Source organism: Megalops cyprinoides, chromosome 4 (assembly GCF_013368585.1).
Source record: "Megalops cyprinoides isolate fMegCyp1 chromosome 4, fMegCyp1.pri, whole genome shotgun sequence".
Classification (NCBI taxonomy): Eukaryota; Metazoa; Chordata; class Actinopteri; order Elopiformes; family Megalopidae; genus Megalops; species Megalops cyprinoides.
Window position 1 is genome coordinate 35,714,246 of NC_050586.1, and position 20,502 is coordinate 35,734,747.

At 44.7% G+C, this 20,502-nt stretch overlaps 1 protein-coding gene across 1 annotated transcript in view; it reads right to left on the reverse strand.

Annotated features, from left to right (window-relative positions):
- pdzd2 (PDZ domain containing 2) overlaps positions 1-17,625 on the reverse strand; it is a 70,589-nt gene extending 52,964 nt beyond the window's left edge. Inside the window, exons 1-2 of the mRNA XM_036526831.1 lie at positions 17,114-17,625; positions 16,210-16,260 (exon numbers count right to left, since the gene is read on the reverse strand). Of these exons, the coding sequence (XP_036382724.1) occupies positions 16,210-16,260; positions 17,114-17,625 (563 nt within the window). The remainder of the gene's footprint in view (positions 1-16,209; positions 16,261-17,113) is intronic.
- Between the last annotated feature and the right edge of the window lie 2,877 nt (positions 17,626-20,502).

The following is a 20,502-nucleotide window of genomic DNA, read 5'->3' on the forward strand; positions in this document are numbered from 1 at the left end:
ACCAGTTTTTACAGTCCATGAAACTGTTCATTTTGGCTTTAGAGGCCTTCTGCTCCCCGTACAGGTAATAGTGCCTCCCTCAATAGGTGGGCATATCAAGAGCAGGTTGTATGGAAGTAGCAACTTCGATGGAGGTCCCAAATCCCACCTCCGCCTTCCCCTTCTCCTTCTACCCCTCACCTCTGCAGCAGACAAGTGTTCTCCATTACCTGGGAGTGGGGGGGGGGGGTTCAAACCCCCACCGCAAGATGCCCAGACCTGCCGCTCGAAAGAATTCACAACACATATCAGCATCTGATAAAGACCAAACAAAAGCAGAAACAAGCATGACCTCAGCGCTGGCACGCAGGCGAGGAATTCTGCCGCTGTAAAAAGTAATGGGCCGCAGTAAAAAGCGGAGCGGCTGACCGCGAGCCAAGATCCCTTAGCAAGACGCAACTTTATATCCACAACAGGATAAGGAGGGATCCAGGGTAAGGCTGCTTTGTCATCAAGTTTGCCATTACGCTGGTGTGAGCCCAATTGCGTCTTAAACTCCTCAGCCCACACAGTTTGCCTAGCAGAAGCTCTTATCTAGAACAATTTAGGTAGCTTACTTTCTCGATTATCCATTTATGCTGCTCAGTATTTCACGTAAACAACTCAGCTCAAGTGACTTGCTCAAGTACACAATGGTAGTGCCACACCTGGGAAATGAACCTGCAACCTCTGGGTTATAGACTCAGATCTTTAACCACAACACCACACTGGCACCCCATATATGGGTATGTCACAAGGAAGGCTTTGAAAATCTTGCAGGATAATGTGCATTTGCTACAAGGCCATCTTATAGAGGACGATGTAGCATTATCAAGGCTAATTAAGAGCATCCGCTTCAGATCCCAGAAAGCTTTGATTTGGTATGGTCTTCAAGGAGAGCCCTGCATCAAATAATGGAAGAATGCAGACACTGTGGAGCAGATAAATATTTCTGCCAGCTCTCCATGGTTCCCAGTGCATGTCTTTCCCACGCTTTTCAGTGGCAGGGGCATACACACTGCACATGTGCTGGACACACGCGGACACCTGGAGGTCCTGGAGCAGTACAGCTCTACAGCTGCACGTCTTCAACCAACCACAGCTAAATCAAATTCAGAAATAACCAAAAATGTGTTCCTCTCCTTTCCATACACGGAAACACGACCACACTTCAAGTCTTTAGCAACCCGACGCTGGAGTTCTTTTCTAAGACCACAGTTATTTAAAAGTGCCTTCGTGATCCACTCAACCGCCGCCGTCAGCCCTGTTCCCAAAAGCAGAGGCGATGGAAAAACAGTGGACCTGCGCCTGAAGAATTTTCTGGACCTGGAAAGAGGCATTCTTCTGCGCTCCTGCCAAGGGGTGAGAGCGCAGCATCTGTTGACCTGTCGGAAAGGAGAGTAAATTCTGCCTTTTTGGCGCTTGCACTGCAGACAAAATCCTCCTTCCACTGCTGGACCTCAGCCCCTGTGTATTTCATGGTGATCTCTACTGCCATATCTGCCCTTTGATTTACGGAAGGTACTTTATTGTGTACATAGTGAACAGAAGGATTATACTGCACATTGGAGGAACAAATGGAAGCCTCTCTAGCTAAAGTCTCCACCGTTATACAAGAGAAGGGCTATCATATAAACTCAATAGACAGTTGTCAAGTAATGAACTAACAGGGGTCCAGTCCCTATTTAGTTTTTTTTTTGTGACACATTTTTTGGCATGTTTTTTTTCCCTGACTTCTCAATTGCATCTGTAAAAGGAAGTTTCACCAAGACTCCACAGATATCACAGCTGATACTTTAAGCAAAGTCTCTGACAAACGGAAAGTCCTAGAAAAAACAGGATTTGGATATTGTTAAGTGCCTTAGGTTTCATCAACCACTGTACGTAGCAGAAATAACATGGAAATATGTTAATCCTTGTTAATATCTGCATGCTAATATATATCCGTGTTAATATACATTGGTATGTTAATACCTGGTTTAAGGACAGCACCTAATCTTAACCCACTGAAAGGTATGCACAAATCTGGCGACATTTACCTGCACCACCACTAGCTGGAACAGTCAGTTATTGATCACTGCATGTGTGTTTGTTTACATTTGTTTATGATCTGTGAAACTGAATGATTTATTGATGGATTTGGATGACGCCTGTTTAAATAATTGGCCGAGAGAAACAACGGTTTCGATTTTAGGGCTGGAACGACACTCATAAGATTTGGGGAAGCATACACTGTATCGAGTGCCACTTGATAGTTGAGCTTTTGACAAATGATATCTTCTATTATTTTTCACTTTGATGAACTGTATACCTAGAAAAATACACCTCGCAGTGTACACACATATTTGCACATTACCTTGGCATAAAGATCTGGTATTCAAGCTGAACAGTTAAAAAAAAAAACACCCATTAAGGTTAATTCTGTAGAACACACAAAAGCCTTAACTGCCACTTTCAAGTGTGGACATGTGAACGTTCCACAGACACGGATCTACATTTACACAATGAGCAGCTCAAAGGTGCATCGCCTGAACAGACCAACACTCTAAAAGAAAAACAAGCAAAGATCTGTCCAGAGCTGGACCTTCTGGCCTGCCTTTTGTCAAGGCCTCGGGAGGGCAAAAAACAATGCTATACTGACCTCAATCACTGCAAAAAAAAAAAAACGTAAATTAAACCTCTTTCCTCTCCATTGCATTCTGTTAGCCTGTCCCAGTTGGCATTTCTTGGGCTTTGCAATGCTGTGTTGAAACTCAGACCTTAGGGACAGGCTGTGGCTAGCGAAGTGAAGCTTTAGCACAAATCCGACAGGCACTGCTGGCATAAGGAACAATGGAATGTGGCAACCTGTGAGCTGATTGGCCGAGGGCGAGGAGCACAACAGGGATACAAAAATGAGAACAGCATCGCAGGCGTTCGCGAAAATGAGCAAAAATGAGCAAGCTAAAAGGCTGAACAGGCCTACATGTCCTTGAAAAACATCTCAGGCTGTAATGTGTACACAGTGCCCATCTGTCAGGATGATGCACAGCGTTGACATTGGAAATATTAATGTCATTATTCACTTTAGACACAGTCAGATTGTTGATCAATAAAGGTGTCTCTATAAATAGAAAGAACATTGTTTGCCAGTACATCATAGAAAATACCAGCCAATTCCTGTAATGCAACCATTCAGGATACAAAGTCAACAGCGCTGAAAGTCAGTCTCTGAACACTGGGGCAATGGTGGCAAATCACTGCGTGGCCAGAATTTAGTGTGCTGTGGATTTCCTGCGCCCGTTCTCACAGCAACAGAAACAGCCCAGTGGCCTAAATTCGGTGCTCTGCTAATAATCTTCCCCAAGTATGACCGCAAGGGAATCAGCTTGACAGACTGATCCCATTTCTGTCTTCTGGCGATTTTCTTCCCTCCAATCGTGACCAAAAGGGCCCTGAGTGAGCACACCTGCAGGTGGTGACCCGGGACCCCCATCTATCTTGCGTTTCCATCAGCCAAAAATGGGTGTGGCACCCCTTCTACTAGACCAGGAGTACAGACATTCCTGAGAGCAGTGGGGGACCAAATAAAGGAAGTCCTTCACTCAGCACTCCACGTTTAAGGAATCTAGAAATGGAAAGTTTTGCCAACCACAACCCCTCCCCCCCCAGGATCTCATTCAACAAAACACTTAGATGGAGAACCAGACAGTTTTCACTCTTTGACTTCTAGACAACATCGACTCCCATGCTTGTTTGAAGCCATATCCTTCCTTCTCTCCGGCCTTTACCATCCTCCAACTTTGTAAGAGTTTGGGGGGGGCAACAGAAAAAAATGTAGCCCACCAGATGGTTTGCTACGAGATGCCCGCTAGCATAAGGTTTGAGTTACCGTATCTGGATGCAAGCGCGACTAAACCCTCTCCCACTCCTGCGTCTCTGTATTCGCAAGCACAGGAGCAGGAGCGTGCCCGCACTCCCTGTCCCAGCAAACCACAGGCGAGGCCGCAGGGAGAGGCTCCGTCTGAACTCGCAGGCACCGAAGCCGCACAACAGCTCTGCACTTTTCCTTTCTCTTTTTTCATTCGGTTCACCCGGCAGTTCAATACACGTTTGCCGTTAGCGCCGACACTGAGGGATATCCTCACTTGTTTTTCATCTTACCGATTCTATTAAAAGCATGCCAACTAAGGAGCGAACAAAATGCATGATGACTGGGTGGACGATATGGGATACTGGTAACAGGAGCTATACTTTCCGCCTCAGATTATGGGGGATTTATTTCCAATAGCAGAGAGCAGACAGTAAAATCAGCGAGACTGTAGAAGGGAAGTACCTTTGTCTTCTCATGAAAAAGTGGGTGGGCAGACAAGTCAGGCTGGATTACAACCTACACTTTCCTATTGTTACTGCAGTTGGAGGAGGTGATAAGGAGGACATATCAGACAGGAATAAGAAGATATAAACAGGGTCCCAGGCCAAATTCTTGTCAGTGAGCTCACTAGGGTCAAAAGGACAGTTTATGCCCCACCCCTCAACCAGCTATCAGACTGCACAACCTTTGCACATTGCAGACAGATGCAGGCAGATGGGGGAATTGAGATGTTCCCATTAAAAGCTTTTAATAGTCAAGTATGTTTTTTTTGACACCTTGTACATTCAATGTGTAAAAAAAAAAAAATTGGAATGTGGCTCATTTTACCTGTAAAGATTACAGAAATATGATTAAAACTGCACATGACTATGGGAAACACTACCGTAAGGGGCCTAACAGTGTATGCTCATTCATGAAATCAATGCGTTTTCATTACCGTTGATAAAGACATTTTGCAAATGCAAAGCAAAAAGAGCAGCGCCATCCACAAGCTAACCGGTATCTGCCATGAAGGCTTTTTTTCCCAGAACCAGCACATTGCTGGATAAAGCCGTTTAAGTCGATTCCTGAAAGCGTGACTTCTTACACCGGATTGCCAGACTCCCATGTCAGCATTACAGAGACCCAGAGCATCCTCCTTTGTCTGGTACGGCAGCGAGCTCATGTGACCCAGTGATAAGTAGATTTACAATCAGTTTACACACTGTGTATTCCCTCAGAGACGGGGCCCTGGGCCTGAGTCCCTGACAGTGCTTGACATTTTTCTTAGCACTGTCTGCACAAAGCAGGATTCAGCAAAAGAAGACTGTTTAGACCTACAGAGCTGATGCTGAGAGTAAATAAACGTGGTGGGGTGTACAGGCTGCTAAATGTGTACCCTTAAAACATTTCAAAGGGCACTCTGAAACAATCATTGTGCATGTTTCATAATGTTCTTCCAGTACGTGCTTGCAGGTCTGAGCACTCCAAACTGGATCCTGTAAAGTTAGAACCCAATCCTCCACCTCCTCCTCCTCTGGTTGATGACAAAGGATGTTGTTGTGGCAAATGTGTGCGTTTTCTTTTAGAAGCATAAACTGAAATGCTTTCAGCACATAAAACGGTTTGCTCAAAGGAATGATTCCAACTGGAGTTGGGGAAAAAGCTAGGGGAGGAGGACAACTGCTGCACAGTTTTGGTCCTGGTATGGACCTCTTCATTCCATAAAGGAACGATAAGGTTTATTATTTTATTTTCAACTGTACTGCATTATAAATTCTCATTGTATTACCGAATGCCTATCCTGTATGCTTATTCCAGTATCTTATTGCAGAGGTCTTCAGTTTTAAAAACCTGGTTTAAAAAGTTTTTTTAAAAATTGAGAAGCTTAAAGCATTAACAAAGGTAGGCCTATTTGCAGAGTTTTTTTTTGTGCTTCAGCATTTAAACACTAACTGACATTCATGGAATGTACCATCCCCGGTATATCTGGGTAATGACCCCTGCAATGACCCTGGATCATGTGGTGAACCAGCTCAGGGAGGGCCCCAGCTCTAGCTCCAGCCCGGGGTTTAGTATACTGGAGTGCATACATCATGGTGGGATGAGCACACTAAAACATCTCAGCTGCTTTCATGGGACCATCCAAGTCAACCTTACCCATTACCTGCTTAAATTACATGCATCCTATTGCTGACCATTTCATCATTTCAATTGATTCAACCACTCACTTCACGAGTGTGCCGATTGAAAATAGGCATAGTTACTGTAAATATAAAAATAGTTTCTGCAGAATTGTGAATTGCTGTATTTAAGATTGAAAACACTGCATACATAAGTATCACATTTTGCTTCATGTATAGCAAAGTAACAAGATAATCAGGCCATGAAATGCCTAAAATACAGTAAGTGTTATGCACATAATTTCATTGATTTCAGTCAAAATAATGTCCACTTGGACACATATATATTGTAGCTAGCTAATCTGAACAATGTTGTTAATACCCGAAAGCAAGGTAGCAACCTATTGAATTGATAAGTCAATCATGACACCAGTGATATCAAGCCAAGAAAGACCAACCAATACATCTGAGGTTTGAATCAGAATCTTCCTCATACTTGATAACAGGAATTGCTACTGACCTGCCTGCAAATGCACCATTTTCAAGGGCTGCAACTACCTCATCCACAGAAAAATAGAAGTAAACTATTGACAATGTAGCAATTCTCTTAAACTCCATGTCTGGGATTCCTATGTAAACAGTATCAGATTATCAGCAAGCACTATTGAAGCAAGCATATAGCCTATTGCCAAGCAGACAGTCATGAGCATGCAGTGGAACGCACTACTGCCTTATGTATGGAGCCACATGGAGGAAGGATGAGCAGTGGAGGGATCCACAAGATGGGCACCTCTCCTGAGACTAATGCAGAGCTGAACATTGGAGGAGGAACACTGTCTGCATCAAGACGACTGTCAAAGCATCTGTATCATCTCCGCTTTAGGGTTGCCCATATACTCTTGGTGAAAAACGCACAGTCTTATTTATTTTTGACATGAGCAAGCTGACAGGTGGAAAAAAAATATCTCATTTTAATGTATTTATGTAAGAGTTGCCTGAGAAAACGTCGATCAGTCTTTGGCTTGACTCTACTGAGCGTGCATACACAGAATGTCTCCACTTCCACAACTGGAAGGATGACACTGACGTATAACCACAGAAAAACAAATGTGCAAATACAGAGGTCTGACTATCTCTCAAGATGCTAAGACTAGTTTTGTACACAGTTTTTTCCCCCTTTACACTAGTTTAGAACACTAGACTGCCTTGTGTCAATAGGTTATCCTACATTTTGTGTACTGATCTTTAGAATCAACAAAGTTTCTATAAACATCATTAACTTGCCTATTTCAGAAATTAGTTTAGCAGATTTCAGAAAAATGTTATAATGCAATTAATTATCTAAAACGACATTCTTGCCAGGTAGAGAACTCACAAAATCTAATTATACCCAACTCATTTACTACTGTGTCTCTTGAAAGTATGCAATTTCTTCAGATCACATTTTAAAGTCCCAAGGAGGATAGATGGCAAGGTTGGTTTAAAATGATTTTGTGGAACTTGTATAATGATCAAAATGATTAGATTACACATTTTGGCATCTTTACACAGTACTCCAACAGCGCTAAAAGCACAGCTCAGAATAACCAAGGCAACTGTAGCCCACAGGAATGTGGTGCGATATTCCAGAAATTTCTTACCCTAACCATAAAATTAATAGTAAATACATGTTGGTAAATCACCTTAAAATATTGCCTAATCTGGCTCTCCCACCTTAATTTCTATAAAATTAAGGTGGGAGAGCCATTTCAGATTTATACCCCTACTAATTTCAACCACATTAAGAAGTTCTTTCTTAGCAAACATACATTTACCCACAGTATGTGTTCACCAGCCAGATTAAATGGATAAGCACAAATGATATACGTCTATTCAGATCTACCATTACACTGATTGACTACATGCTAGGGAAGAGCAATGTATCATTGAAAACCATATGAAGGTTACTGTTCAACTGTCACTCATTACTTACTGTCAAACCTAAAACCACTGAAGGAGGAGGCAGTGAGATTTCATTACATGGGGAAAACTCCAAAGGAAAATTTGAGAATTTATTTTCAGGGCAAAACCATGAAGCACTGAACACAAATGAAGCATCGTTAAATCGAAAGTACTGTAAAGCTAACGTTTTACCCTATAGCTGTGACAGACAATTATGTAGGCTACTTTTCTTTTGGTCACCTGCTAATCAGGATCATGTGCAGCAAACAGTAAAGCTAAATTATAACAAGTCCCATTTCCACATTATGATGAACTGGTTCTTTATTACTTTTCAGAAGCACACATTATGTTGCTCGGTGTGACCCGGTACAGCAGAATCCAATCACTGCCTGCATCTCATATCTTAAGAGCACTACTTCGGGAACGTTTAAATCAGGTGTGAACTAATTAGACTAATACTATATGAAAACTATATAAACCTGCAACCATCTACTTTGCGTCGTCTGCATAAAGGCAAAACCGGTGAAATCATCAGTAACAAAATCAAAGACCCAGTCATCCACTATAGTTGATTTTAAACGGTGATATCGTTTTCTGTTATGTGCTGTAACTGCCTTGAAGACAACAATGAGTATGACTGCACGCATGTTTCTACAACTTAACAAAATAATGGAGTATACCTGCTTATCTTACTTGAACCTCATAACTGATTCGGTCTCTCAGGCTTTCCCAGTTTTCTTTGACCGCCGGCGGGCACCCGGGGTTAATCTGGGCTGAGAAGGTTTCAGCAACCCCGAGTTCGTTAATTGGTTTAATCACCTGCTGACATTAAGCGAGCAGAAGAATTCTGCAACTCGCCGCAACACAACCGATATTTACCACTGTAAGAACTTTTAATAAAACTCTTAAGAGGATGGGACCAACCGTACCAGCATCACGGCAATGCGTCTCAATCCAGTGGTGTGCGTAACTGCTGCGTCATCCTTTTATTGCTACTCTTCTCCTGCTTCATCCACAGATCGTGACAACGTACAGAAATGTCCTCTCCGAGTTCCCCGGTGTCACAGACTCAGAGCATCCTCTCTCTCCTCTTTCCCGTGAGAATCGAAGCCATTCGCACACTTCACCGCAGTCCCCTTATGTTCTGCAAGGTTTGTCGCATTTCAGATCATTCACAACAGCTTTCTCCACTTTTGACAACGCACTGCCGTGTTTGTTTACAATTTTTGCAATCCCACTGTAGCGAGCTCGCTTAGACTAACTGAGCTGCAGCAGCACGACTCACTGGTCTTTCCTGACAAAGCCCGCCCCCTTTCCCAACTTCAATCAGACGCTGCAAACTTGGGACCGTGGATGAGTGGGAGCGCTTCACCGCAAAGACCCGGTAATCCAGCTGCAAAACATTTAGGCAGCAGCTCGTTCAGCAAGACTGTTTGTGTCACACCCAAATATAGGTTAGTCATTAAAGATTTGAATGTGCAATGCGTGCTTAAACAGGTTTATAATAACCGCTGTAATGAGTAAAGTAGGTCAATTTCTTACGTTCCTTTTCACCCCCAAAAACATCAATCATGCAACGCATCAATATAACATCTGTCCATGAATCATGAAAAACCCATGATTCTATGTATTCCTCTTAGGCAGTGTCGAAAGCGTTGCAGTTACTTGTTATAACAACTCAAAGAATGCCAGCAAGCAGTTTATGAAAATAACCTACATTAAATTATCATCACTGATACTTAAAAAAAACTTTCGACTGTAAAGTCAAATGTTAACTTGGCCCCACGAGAGGACTTGTTTGTGTAAATCGCGGAAATGTGCTTAGTATACCTACTATCAAATGACTGTGCATGTCTAAACACGCATAACCTAGAGGAGAGTCCCTAAAGTCTGACATGCAAGAACAGGCTCAGTACATAAGAACTGTGCAAATGAAACTGAAAAAGAATCAGCAGACTGAAAATATTAACTGGAAGTTCGTCTTATTTTCTAAGCCATAAGCAATTATGCTCCAAATAGTTTGACGGAATCCTGAAAATTCTATATCGCTATATTTTGCTTTAGATCGGAAAGCATTCTTATAACGCAACTAATCGAGCCCGCTGTCTCAATGGAGCCCAATCTATTTATTTCGGCACCATAACTCCGTGTAAATGAAATACGTGTGTTCCAAAACATATATATTGTGATGTACTGATTTGCCAAGCCGCATAATAGCGGCGGGGCTTTGCTACAGATGGGCTATTGAGAGCGTGTTTGCTTCCCCACCATCCATTATCGTAACATCATTGCCCTCCAGAGGTCCAAACACTACACTGCAAGTTGACAGATCCTAAATTGACTGAACCCATTGCTTGACATTGACTGCTGAATTGCATAATACTCGGCCGAAAAAAATATTCCCGCTCAAAACCTACTACTGAATTTTAACTTGCTGGATATGTAACAGAAACCAATAAATTGTATTTGTTTGTACTCATGACAAAAGGCTAATTATTCACATGATATTGAGTCAAGTTTGAACGGGAAGAGTACCAACATATGTATTGATGTATCTGACGTTTCTATATAGAATTTCTATATAGAGCATTAATAAACTGTTTTAAACACACTCCACCTATGAGGTAATTACCTGTCAACCCAGGAATTAAGAGGTTTTTATTTTTATCCCTTGCCTGGCCAAAGCTCTGCTGGGTTATTGTTGTATGCAAATCGTTTACTGTCCCCATCTTAGAGATGCAACAGAGAGGAGGAGAATGCAGAATCATGGCTTCCATCTTTGTTCCACCAATGTATAGTGCACCATTTCATAGTTTTTACATAATGCAATACAAATGTGCTTGTGTGGAAACACCCCCCGAAACAGAGGGGCAGTTAGTTTGCAGGCTAGTTAGATTTTCTGTGGGTTAATTCAATTAAGTTCAAAACGTGAGTCTGAGCTAAATAGTGTGGTGTAGTGGTAAGGCACAAGGCTCATAACTGAAAGGTCACTGATTTGATTCCCCCCTGGGACACTGCTGTTGTACCCTTAGGCAAGGCACTTAACCTACAATTGCCACTGTAAATATCCAGCTGTATAGAGGGTTGCTCTGGATAAGAGGGTCTGCTAAAATGACAATAATGTAATGTTAAATGATAATAATGTAACGTGACCTTTGCAAAATTTTAGACACAATAACATACTGAAGGGTTTTTTTTTACATTTTCCCCTTATTTTTCTTATGGTCAATCAAGCAGATACAATGAAAGTAATGGAGCTGTGTTTGCTTTTTGAAGAGACAAGGCTGACGCAAGTCATGTCTCTTCTCAACTCAATCTTGGGTCAGAAACAAGTCCGGTAAATTTGCACTAATATATCTGATTCTTCTTGCATCCAAAATACCTACTACTTCAATAGATATTTCCACCTCAATAGATATTAAATGCTGATGGGAAATGAAGATACTTATGGCAAAGAAGTGAGGTATCTTTTCTCCTGTGGGCTAAGGACAACAAAAGTCTAGGCAAATTCTTGCTTTTCAGTTCACAATGATACTATTCTTTGGAAAAATCTAAAAAAGTTAAATAATTAGAATAACTTTAAAAATGTAAGCAACATTAAAACAAAAAATACAATTACAATTAAAAGGCATTTAGAAAGCTAAGCCTACAAGCAAGCACATTTTAAATAAATAACTGGAAATTTGTGAACCTGTATTTCATATTCACGATGTGTAAAACTGTCAAGACTATTTCGTGTAAAATATTCTAGGCAGAGCAATGCGATATCTGAGTTTTGCATTAAAAACTGCAAGAGCAGAGAGATCAGAAAATTCACGGCTTAATGGAATGTTTAAGCATACGTTGATTGAATCCCAAAGAGTATACTGACGTGATCATATTCTAATGAGACAGGTCATGACTTCTAACAGCTCCCTCCTCTAAATAGTGTCCAGCTACAGCAGCTCAACAGCAGATAGCTGCACACAAGGTAGATACAACCAAAAAGTATGTTCTGTAAAACAGTGACTTTTACTGACACCTACTGGACAATAACGCAAAATGAGAAAGGAGAAAGAAAAGGAGAAATGGTAAACAAATGCATTATGTAAGCCAACCAAGTGACTCTATCATTCACATAATTTTACACAATGAACTGTGGTGTCCAAAAACAACTCAGCTTCCCTCTGCTCAGGACTCAGGCTTACAGTTACAGATAAATGGGTTATGCTGTAGGATGGGGCTGACTGTGTTAGTCACGTCTAGTGTAATGATCAGCATTCATAAACGCCATTTCAGCCTCTGGTAGAATGTTCGGTTATCCAAACAGGCTACATACTCCAAATGTTATTAAGAAGCATGCTTGTCATGCACAATGACTTGACATGTGTTCTGGGCTATCTGAAGTTCAGGATGGCAGGAGAAGGGCTGGCCATGATATGACTGATGACCTCCCATCAGCTGTAAGGTCAGCTGTGTAATTCAATAGTGCCCTCACGCCACCACAGATGCCCGCTTTTAAAAACAACTGATTCAGTGTTCACAGAGTTACAGGGCTGTTTTTGTGGAAACCAGTTTTGCTGCCACTTGAGAATGAGAAACGTGTGACTTTTTAAAGTGTTAGCTTGCATCTTCAACTCAATTTTTGGGAATTCCATGAATTCCTTGTGGAATTATCACCGCTAACGAGCTTCAGGACTTTCTGCCGTGACCCGACGTGGCTAGGTGGAACTGTGCTTGAGATTGGAGCATCTTCCACCCTTGCCTGGGACATGCCCTGCTCTCACTTTCTGGCGCAGCGCTAAGGAAACTTTGTTTTTTGTTTTTAATCACCACAAAGCCACCCGTAAAAGGAATTTAATTTGGTGCTTGGAACAGGAGGTCCAGCAACCAGACGGTAATACCTGGCAATCCGGATTGTACCACTCTAATCTCTAGCTTCATCTGGGGGGGCAGGGACAGAGAGATTTGGGTGGGGACCTGGTGGTCTGTTGTTGTCGTCACCATGTTGCACAAGCATGTTATTGTGGGTGGGTGGGTCAGTGCGGATCTGAGGTAAAAACCTAAAGTAAAGGATCTATGATACTGGAGAACCTCAATTTACACAGCGTGACCCAAACACAATGCAGGATGCTCTGTAGCTAATTTTTATTGAAGACAGGAAGACTCTAAAGTTCCCTCAGCTGCAGCTTCCAACACAACAGGCTAGTCATGTGAACATTCCCAACTCAGCCAGGTAAAATCACGGTACAGTGGCATTTGCACTTTACTTCAGGGTTGATTTCTTCATCTAAATGGTCTAGTTTTAAAAGCCACAATTAATACCATTAAGAGGCTATTCTTTCAGAATCTCATGTTTTCAATACACATCTCTGGCCAAAAGTCACTTCACATGCCCACTGCCAACTAATAAACCACAATCAACTGGTAGATGGATTTCAAATGATGGGAAAGCAACCAAGCTCAAAGACACCACTGAACACTGGTGCTGACAGAGAAAACTGCTTTGATGTTTTATATTCATGAAACAGCAGAGCGACGAGTATTAGATGGCAAGACTGGAGGTACGCATACTGTGCTACCACATTCGTAAGAGCCAATTTGGACTCGTTCGTAAAGTAACTGAAAACCCCCTCAAATTTATTACAGTTTTCTGTTCTCTGATGAACCGTTCCAAGAAACTACTTATTAGACTTGCATAAAATCATTTTTCCCCAAGTCGCTGAGTAAGTACAATAATCTAATCAAATGAGGGCCTAGAACGCAGTACACGGAACATGGAACTTACGGAATAATATTTTAACTGCTGTTTCAATTTGTATTCCTTCAGTGAAATCCGACAGGAAAAAAATCAACTGCATTTCAGGGACAGTCTCGGAGAAACCTACCCATGAATGTTTGTCCGTATCCTATCTGTAGCAGTACAGCTCCTGACATCTGTCCCTTGTCAGCCACATGTATAACACTTTGCTCAGCCTGCTTGGACAGAAGCCACTGAACTATTTTCCATGCGGGGCTGACACAGATGTTGAGCCAAGCTGTAGAGGGAAGTACAGAGGAAACCGAATGACTAGAGGACACATTAAACTGAGGGGTCTTTTGTGGGGAGAGTCTGGGCCCAGGGTTTTCACTGAAACCACTAACATGAAAAGCCCTCAGTGGCAAAATAAGGTCTTCGTCACGTGTCTCTTCAAATTAGAAGACAGCCCCGGTGCTTGGGGGTCACTTTCATGTACATTTCATTTCCAAGTTATCCTAAATCCTCTTCACAAACGCCAAATCCTACATGAAAATAGCAGACTTGCAAAAAAGAAAAAAAACACAAAAAAAAACAGCAGGGTCTGAAGTTACTTCATTAGTGTATCTTCACCATCTAGTAGCAACACAGTGGCAGTGCCATTAATCTGGGCGATTCAGCCCGGCAGAGAGTCTGGATTGGAGTGCATTCTACCATTCAGTTTTAAATTGAGAACACAACCACAGGGCCCTGTCGGTCATCTCATCATCTCAAACACCCTTTCATATTTGACATATTTGACAAATGCAGCCCTTTATGCCATAGCACAAACCAGCCACGACTGTTTCAGATACTTCTTAGCAATGAGTGCACATTATTACTGACTCCATTCATTTTTTGCCATCTTTTGGTTTTATTCATATAACTTCAAGGTTTTAAATGTAAATCATATAAACTTCCTTGCATGTAAACAATGTAACTTTTTTGGATTTGGTTTATATTACACTGAACTGCCTTTTGAAAAGGGCTTTTAGCAATGATGCATGAGACAATCACCAGCTCAAGTTTATTTGTTTTATTACTTCCACCAGTCCCCCCAGCGTGCTGTGACTAAAGAGCTTGTAAAGTGAAATTCAACCACTCCCTTGTCACCAGAGAAGTGGGGGTTCACTCTGTGTATAATTTCGTGTATTACACGAGTCAGGCTTTTCCAGATGCAGGAGCAGACAAAGAGCATGCTGGGTAAAAAAAACAGTACTTCACTGCTGCTTAAGTTGTCTGGATCAGGGTCCAGCTGAGAAGAGTGATGACCGGAAAGTGATGGAATAATCCCCTCCTGCGCTTCAACCGTACGGCGACCATAACGGGTGCTTAACCCTGCCTCTCGGGGCGGCATTTCAAGGGAAGCTGACGGCAAGAGCTAGCCGAAAGCTAGCAGAGAAAGTCCCTTCAGAGGACAATCCCCCACTGTCAGCATGCAGGACAGCAGAGTACTGGGGGGAAAAAAAAAAAGAGTTACAAGTGACAGACGGCCTTTCGGGGCTCCCTCCCTACCCCCAAAAACAAGGGCTAAGCAGCTTACAGCCACAGCAGCCCAGCAGCACTCCCCTGGCAGGGGATCTGTGCCTCTTTAAGGCACACCACCACCCTTTTATTTGGCTCTCATGTTACTCCTCCCATCCCTCTTCTCTCCGACACAGGAGTGAGGACCCAGCCGCGCCATAGCTGCACAAGCAGCGCCTTCTCCCAACCCCCCAGAGTAAATCACAGGTCGGCAAAGACGTCTCCGGCTCGGGCGCGCCCCGCAAGCCTCTCCCAGGAGCCTCCTCCCTTCCGCGGCGTTTGAGTGGGAACAGCTGTTCGTGCGGAGTCCGTCACTCCTCACCAAAACATCCTCCTGTTTGCACAATTATACTAAACCTGCCCCGCTAAAGCGCTCTGTGTTAGAAACACTGTACACTTGCCACAATACACACGAGGTTAACACAGAACAACCGCATCCGCAGCCGGTCGGATTGCAGGTTGTAGATTTATTGGGAAAACAAAGGGATAAGTTTGGAATGCTATGCAGTTTCGCATGGTAAAACTTATTTGAACAGGTGTTCTTTGTAGATATTGTGATCATTCACTTCTGTATTTTTTTTACTTTCATACAAATATTTAGAACTCAAACTATTTATATCTGACAGGTTTTGTGAGAGGTCTCTGAGTGCTGTTCTGTTAATGTAAAGGATTTAGCTCCTTATTGAAGTAGTTCACATTTCTCTTTCTTCCCCTCCAAATGTTGATGTTAAATATGGCTGATGTAGAGGCCTTCATTTGGCTTGGGCTCAAAAGAAATCAGCACAATACCCCCCACCACCCAAAAAAAACAATAACACCGGGCGCACTCCAAAACTCACGCTGCTTTCCCAGAAGCGGGGAGAAAATACACGGGACGTCAAAGTGTGACAACCTTCAACAAACAGACAGCTCTCTGAGGGAGAGTGACATGAGAAGGTCTTAAAAAGCCTCCGTTGGCCGGGCCAGGCTGGGGGCTCTGTGGGATTCTGGGAGGGGAGAGGCTCTTGGACACATACGTGGAGCGGGGCCGCTGGGAGCCGGGGCGGGGGTGGACACGGTAGCAGCCACTGCGGGCGGAAGACAGGGAGGAAAAGGAAAGTTATCGGTTATCACAGCCCGCCTGCAGCACTGACACGACAAAGCCATTCCTCATGGCTGTCAGCTGTATCAGGCACTGTGGGATTCTGGGGCGGGAGTTACGATCTGGCCTGTGTCCAACCCTGACTGCATCAGCCTGCCAGGCACTGCCCACACACACACACACACACACACACACACACACACACAGAAAGAATACAGGGAGGACAGAGAGACAGAAGTGAAATATGAGACAGGCCGCAGCAGTTTTTGGGAAGCGTGCTGATTGCCCCCCGCGCTCCCTGCACACAGAGGACCCTGCTGTTTGGGGGGGTGGGGCAGGGGGGCAGCTGCGCCCAGACGCTCCCTCTCATGGAGCAGGTGCAGCCGGGATGCCACAGGGGACCGGGGCTCAGATGGGATGTGACACCAAATGTGAGTAGAGGGACAGGGCCCGCTGAAACAAGGATGCCGTTTATCTGCCACTGTCCAGACCAGCTAATTTACCCTTAACTGTCTGTTCACGCCCCGCTGGGCTCATGTGCCAGGACAAACAAAGCCTCTCAACCACGCTGCTTTGCAAACCATGATCCACCAACTACAACATGTCACACCGCAGCAATGTCACACCATCTTATGTCGTGTTGTTGGCTACAGAGAGGAATTGCTTTTGCTTGAAGTATGTAATTTCATGCTACTGCCATTAACCAAACTCCTAAAATGAATGGCCTGAAAAAAAATCAGTGTAACTCAGCTGAACCTGACTAACTTACAATGCAGTGTGCAGTATGGCCATACGATTCACTTGGAGGATGTGCGCGGGGATGGTGTAAAAGGCCCTACCTGGCTCCGGTGACGTCCACGCCCACCATCAGCTGGCCGTTGAGTGACAGCAGCTCGTCCCGCAGCTTGATCTCGCCGCAGCGGGCGGCGGGACTCATCTTCCTCACCTCCGTCACCCAGATGCAGCCCACGTCCAGCACGGGGCCCTTGTCCCCCTTCCTCCTGCGTCTCCGCCCTCCCTTCTTCCTGCCCTCCGGGTCCCCGAAGATGGGGATGTTCCCGAAGCTGAGGCCGAACTCGTCCCCGTCGCCCTCCGACTTGGAGAGGCACACGGCGCGCACCTCCACGTCCACGCCCTCCCGGAAGGAGGCGGGCGGCAGCGGGGTGCCGCCGTCCCCCTCGCTGAAGTTCAGCTGGATGTACTCCACCAGCTTGCGGATGGCGGCCCGGCAAAGGGGCCCGCCCTGCGCCCGCCGCTCCTCATCCTCGTCCTCGCCCTCCTCCGACTGAGCCCTCAGCCAGCACTCCAGCAGGGGGACGTGGCTCAGGGCATTCTCTTGGGTGATGGGCATCCTGGCTGGGCCTGCCCGGGACACCCCCGCATCATGGGCCGGGGGGGGGCGCGCGTACCCCTCACCGGCGCTGCGGCCGCAAGCGCTCGAACCCTGCTAAAACAACAGACGCACAGTGGAATCGGGCTGCCTCCATTGTATACAGCCTTAGAACACTCCACTCGAACCCAGTGTCAGATCCAGGGAGCTCCAATCTCCCGCCATTCCATTTGGCCCAAGTTGGAGCATGATGTCATTCCACAAGAAAAAAAAAAAAAAGTGCGACAGCCAGAAAGCTACAGCCCGGGGCCTCCTCTCAGAGCGCTAACTGAAGAACGCGTGCTGTTGACCGTTTGGACAGGGAGGATTCCGGTCAGAGCGGAGTGGAAAATCTCAGATCGCTGTAGACAGGAAGCGGAGCCACAGTTCCTCAGACGTTCACCTAAAGAGAAAAACATAAAGGCGACATTAGAGAAACGTGGGGGGCGGGGGTGGGTGGGGGGGGGGCGCGTCCCCCTTGCAAGGGCTGGAGTTGATTAAGACTGAAATCAAACTTTGTAGCTCACAGCACACTGAATCAATACTCGATGCATTGTCTCAGAGCTCACAGTCACGCCTCATCAACTCCAAAACCGCAAGACGGGGGGGGTGGGGGTGGGGGGGGGGCGATTGGGGGAGATGAAAATCAGAACCCCAGTAACCACTTTCTCACATCAAAATGAAAAAGGAATGACATCACGGAAATACAACACAACTAGCGCAGCAGAAGATTAGGTGGTAAACCACCAGACTGCAAACTTAAGTACCTGGTGACCAACCAGATGGCGTGGATTGTTATTCAGTTTCTGACCTACCATAAATCGTCTTGCTGCGAGTGCTTGCTGTCACAGACACAGGGACAAAGGAAGGCCACTGAGCCCAGGGCTCATGTGATAGAGCTGGACAGATCCTTTCCTTTCTAACCCCCCCTTTTTTCTTTTTTTTAAACCCTGCCGCCGAGACAGTCAGACGACATTTATGACATTTTTAGGCGAACGGGCGGGTGGGTGGAGAACGCAGCTGAATGGCCTTTTTTAAGTTTAGTTTCAAAATAAACCAGGGCTTTCTGCTGCAGTTGGATGAGTATGCCTTCACTCACATATAAATGAACTGTGCATGCACACCCAAGATTCCAGCCTACACAGGTGCTCTGCCATATGACTGAAATGGTGACAACCCTTTCTCTGCCATAAATCAGGGTGAGGAAAATACATTCCAAAATAAATGAAACAATAAATTACTGTCAGCATTCCATGAACATTCATTTACTTATGAAATATAAAAACTTCTAAAAGCTGAAGTCCCATGTCTATGCTGTATGCTACAGCTGTAGTTGCCATATTAACGTCAGTACTACAGACAGCATAATACATGCACAATACAATACTAGCAACAACAGTATTTGTACTTTTAAAATGGGAGCAATGAAGGAAAACTGTGAATGAAAAATAACCCGCGGGGGTTATGGGAAACGGGACCCCGTAATGGCTCTCGTATATCTTAATCTGCTTGAGTGAAGTGGCCGCAGGACAGCTCGGATGTAGCGATGGCCTCCCCGAGATGCCCCCAGTCCAAGCGCCTAACCCCAATCCATCACCATCAGGGCCGTCACTGTCAGTGGTGCCACACGCGGGAGAGAGGCGGAGAGACAGGCGGACAGAGAGCCGAAGAGCCTCCGCGAGCCAAGGCGGGGGGGTGGGGGAGGGGTCACAGTTCTCACTCCTTACACATCTTTGCAAGCTTGGAGTGACGAAGTGAATGGAAAGGTTGTATACTTTGGGGGAAAAAGTTCACTTGAATGTGTTACTTAAAAGTTAAACACAGAGCATACTGTGGTCACATTCAACCGAGGCTGTTTCTGCACAGCAAACATTACCCTCTCCTTTACCGATCGTCACCCCTACACCGCCCTCTAAACAATATGTAGCCACTTTACGGTAGCCTAAATAAACAATCAAATGCCGCTTCTCTAACTCATAGGTTAACTCCTGCACTCCTCATGAGAATTTCAATTTCTTAAAGTGTTACAGTTCGGTCACACTAGCTCACTATAAGAGGACCACTAAAATGTATTGATATTTACAGCAAAATCATCTTTAATTGAGGCATCTGAATACTCTAAAAGGTAGCGGTCGACACAGCCAGTGGCATTATAAATATGAGGAGAAAAGCGGGCAGCTGTGAGCTGGTTTTAGGATTCAATCTAATGCTCTTTACATGATGCATGCTGTTGACATAAATCCGCACACAAACAAAAACAATTCTTAACGGTGACTGCACGTATCAAAGACAGGCTTAAAGGAGCAAATCCAAAACAGAAACGGTTACCTTCAGTCCATTCCTCTCACAGAGTAAAAGTGGCCCCTGAGCTGCAGCATCCAGTGTGAAGAGTGTACCTCCCTCACGGTCCTGTAATATACGCTGTCACGCTCAGTCTACAGACCCCAGACTCACCCCTCAGAAAGCCTGACACGTAATAGGATTAAAATATCCCCCCTCCCCTCTTCCTACTGCCCCCGATAACCACATAGCAATGACCTCTTAATGTACCACTACACATCACGACAGTTCATCTTATGGCCAAGGCTACTCGCGCAGTCAAACACACACACACACACACACACACACACACACAGACAGACCCAGATGCACACATACACACAGACCCAGATGCACACGTATGCACGGACACACACACACACACACACACACACAGACAGACCCAGATTCACACGCACACACAGACCCAGATGCACACGTATGCACAGACACACACACACACACACACACACACACAGATGCAAACACAGAGCAGGAGATTGTACAGACAATCAGACACTAGGTCCCCAGACAGGATAA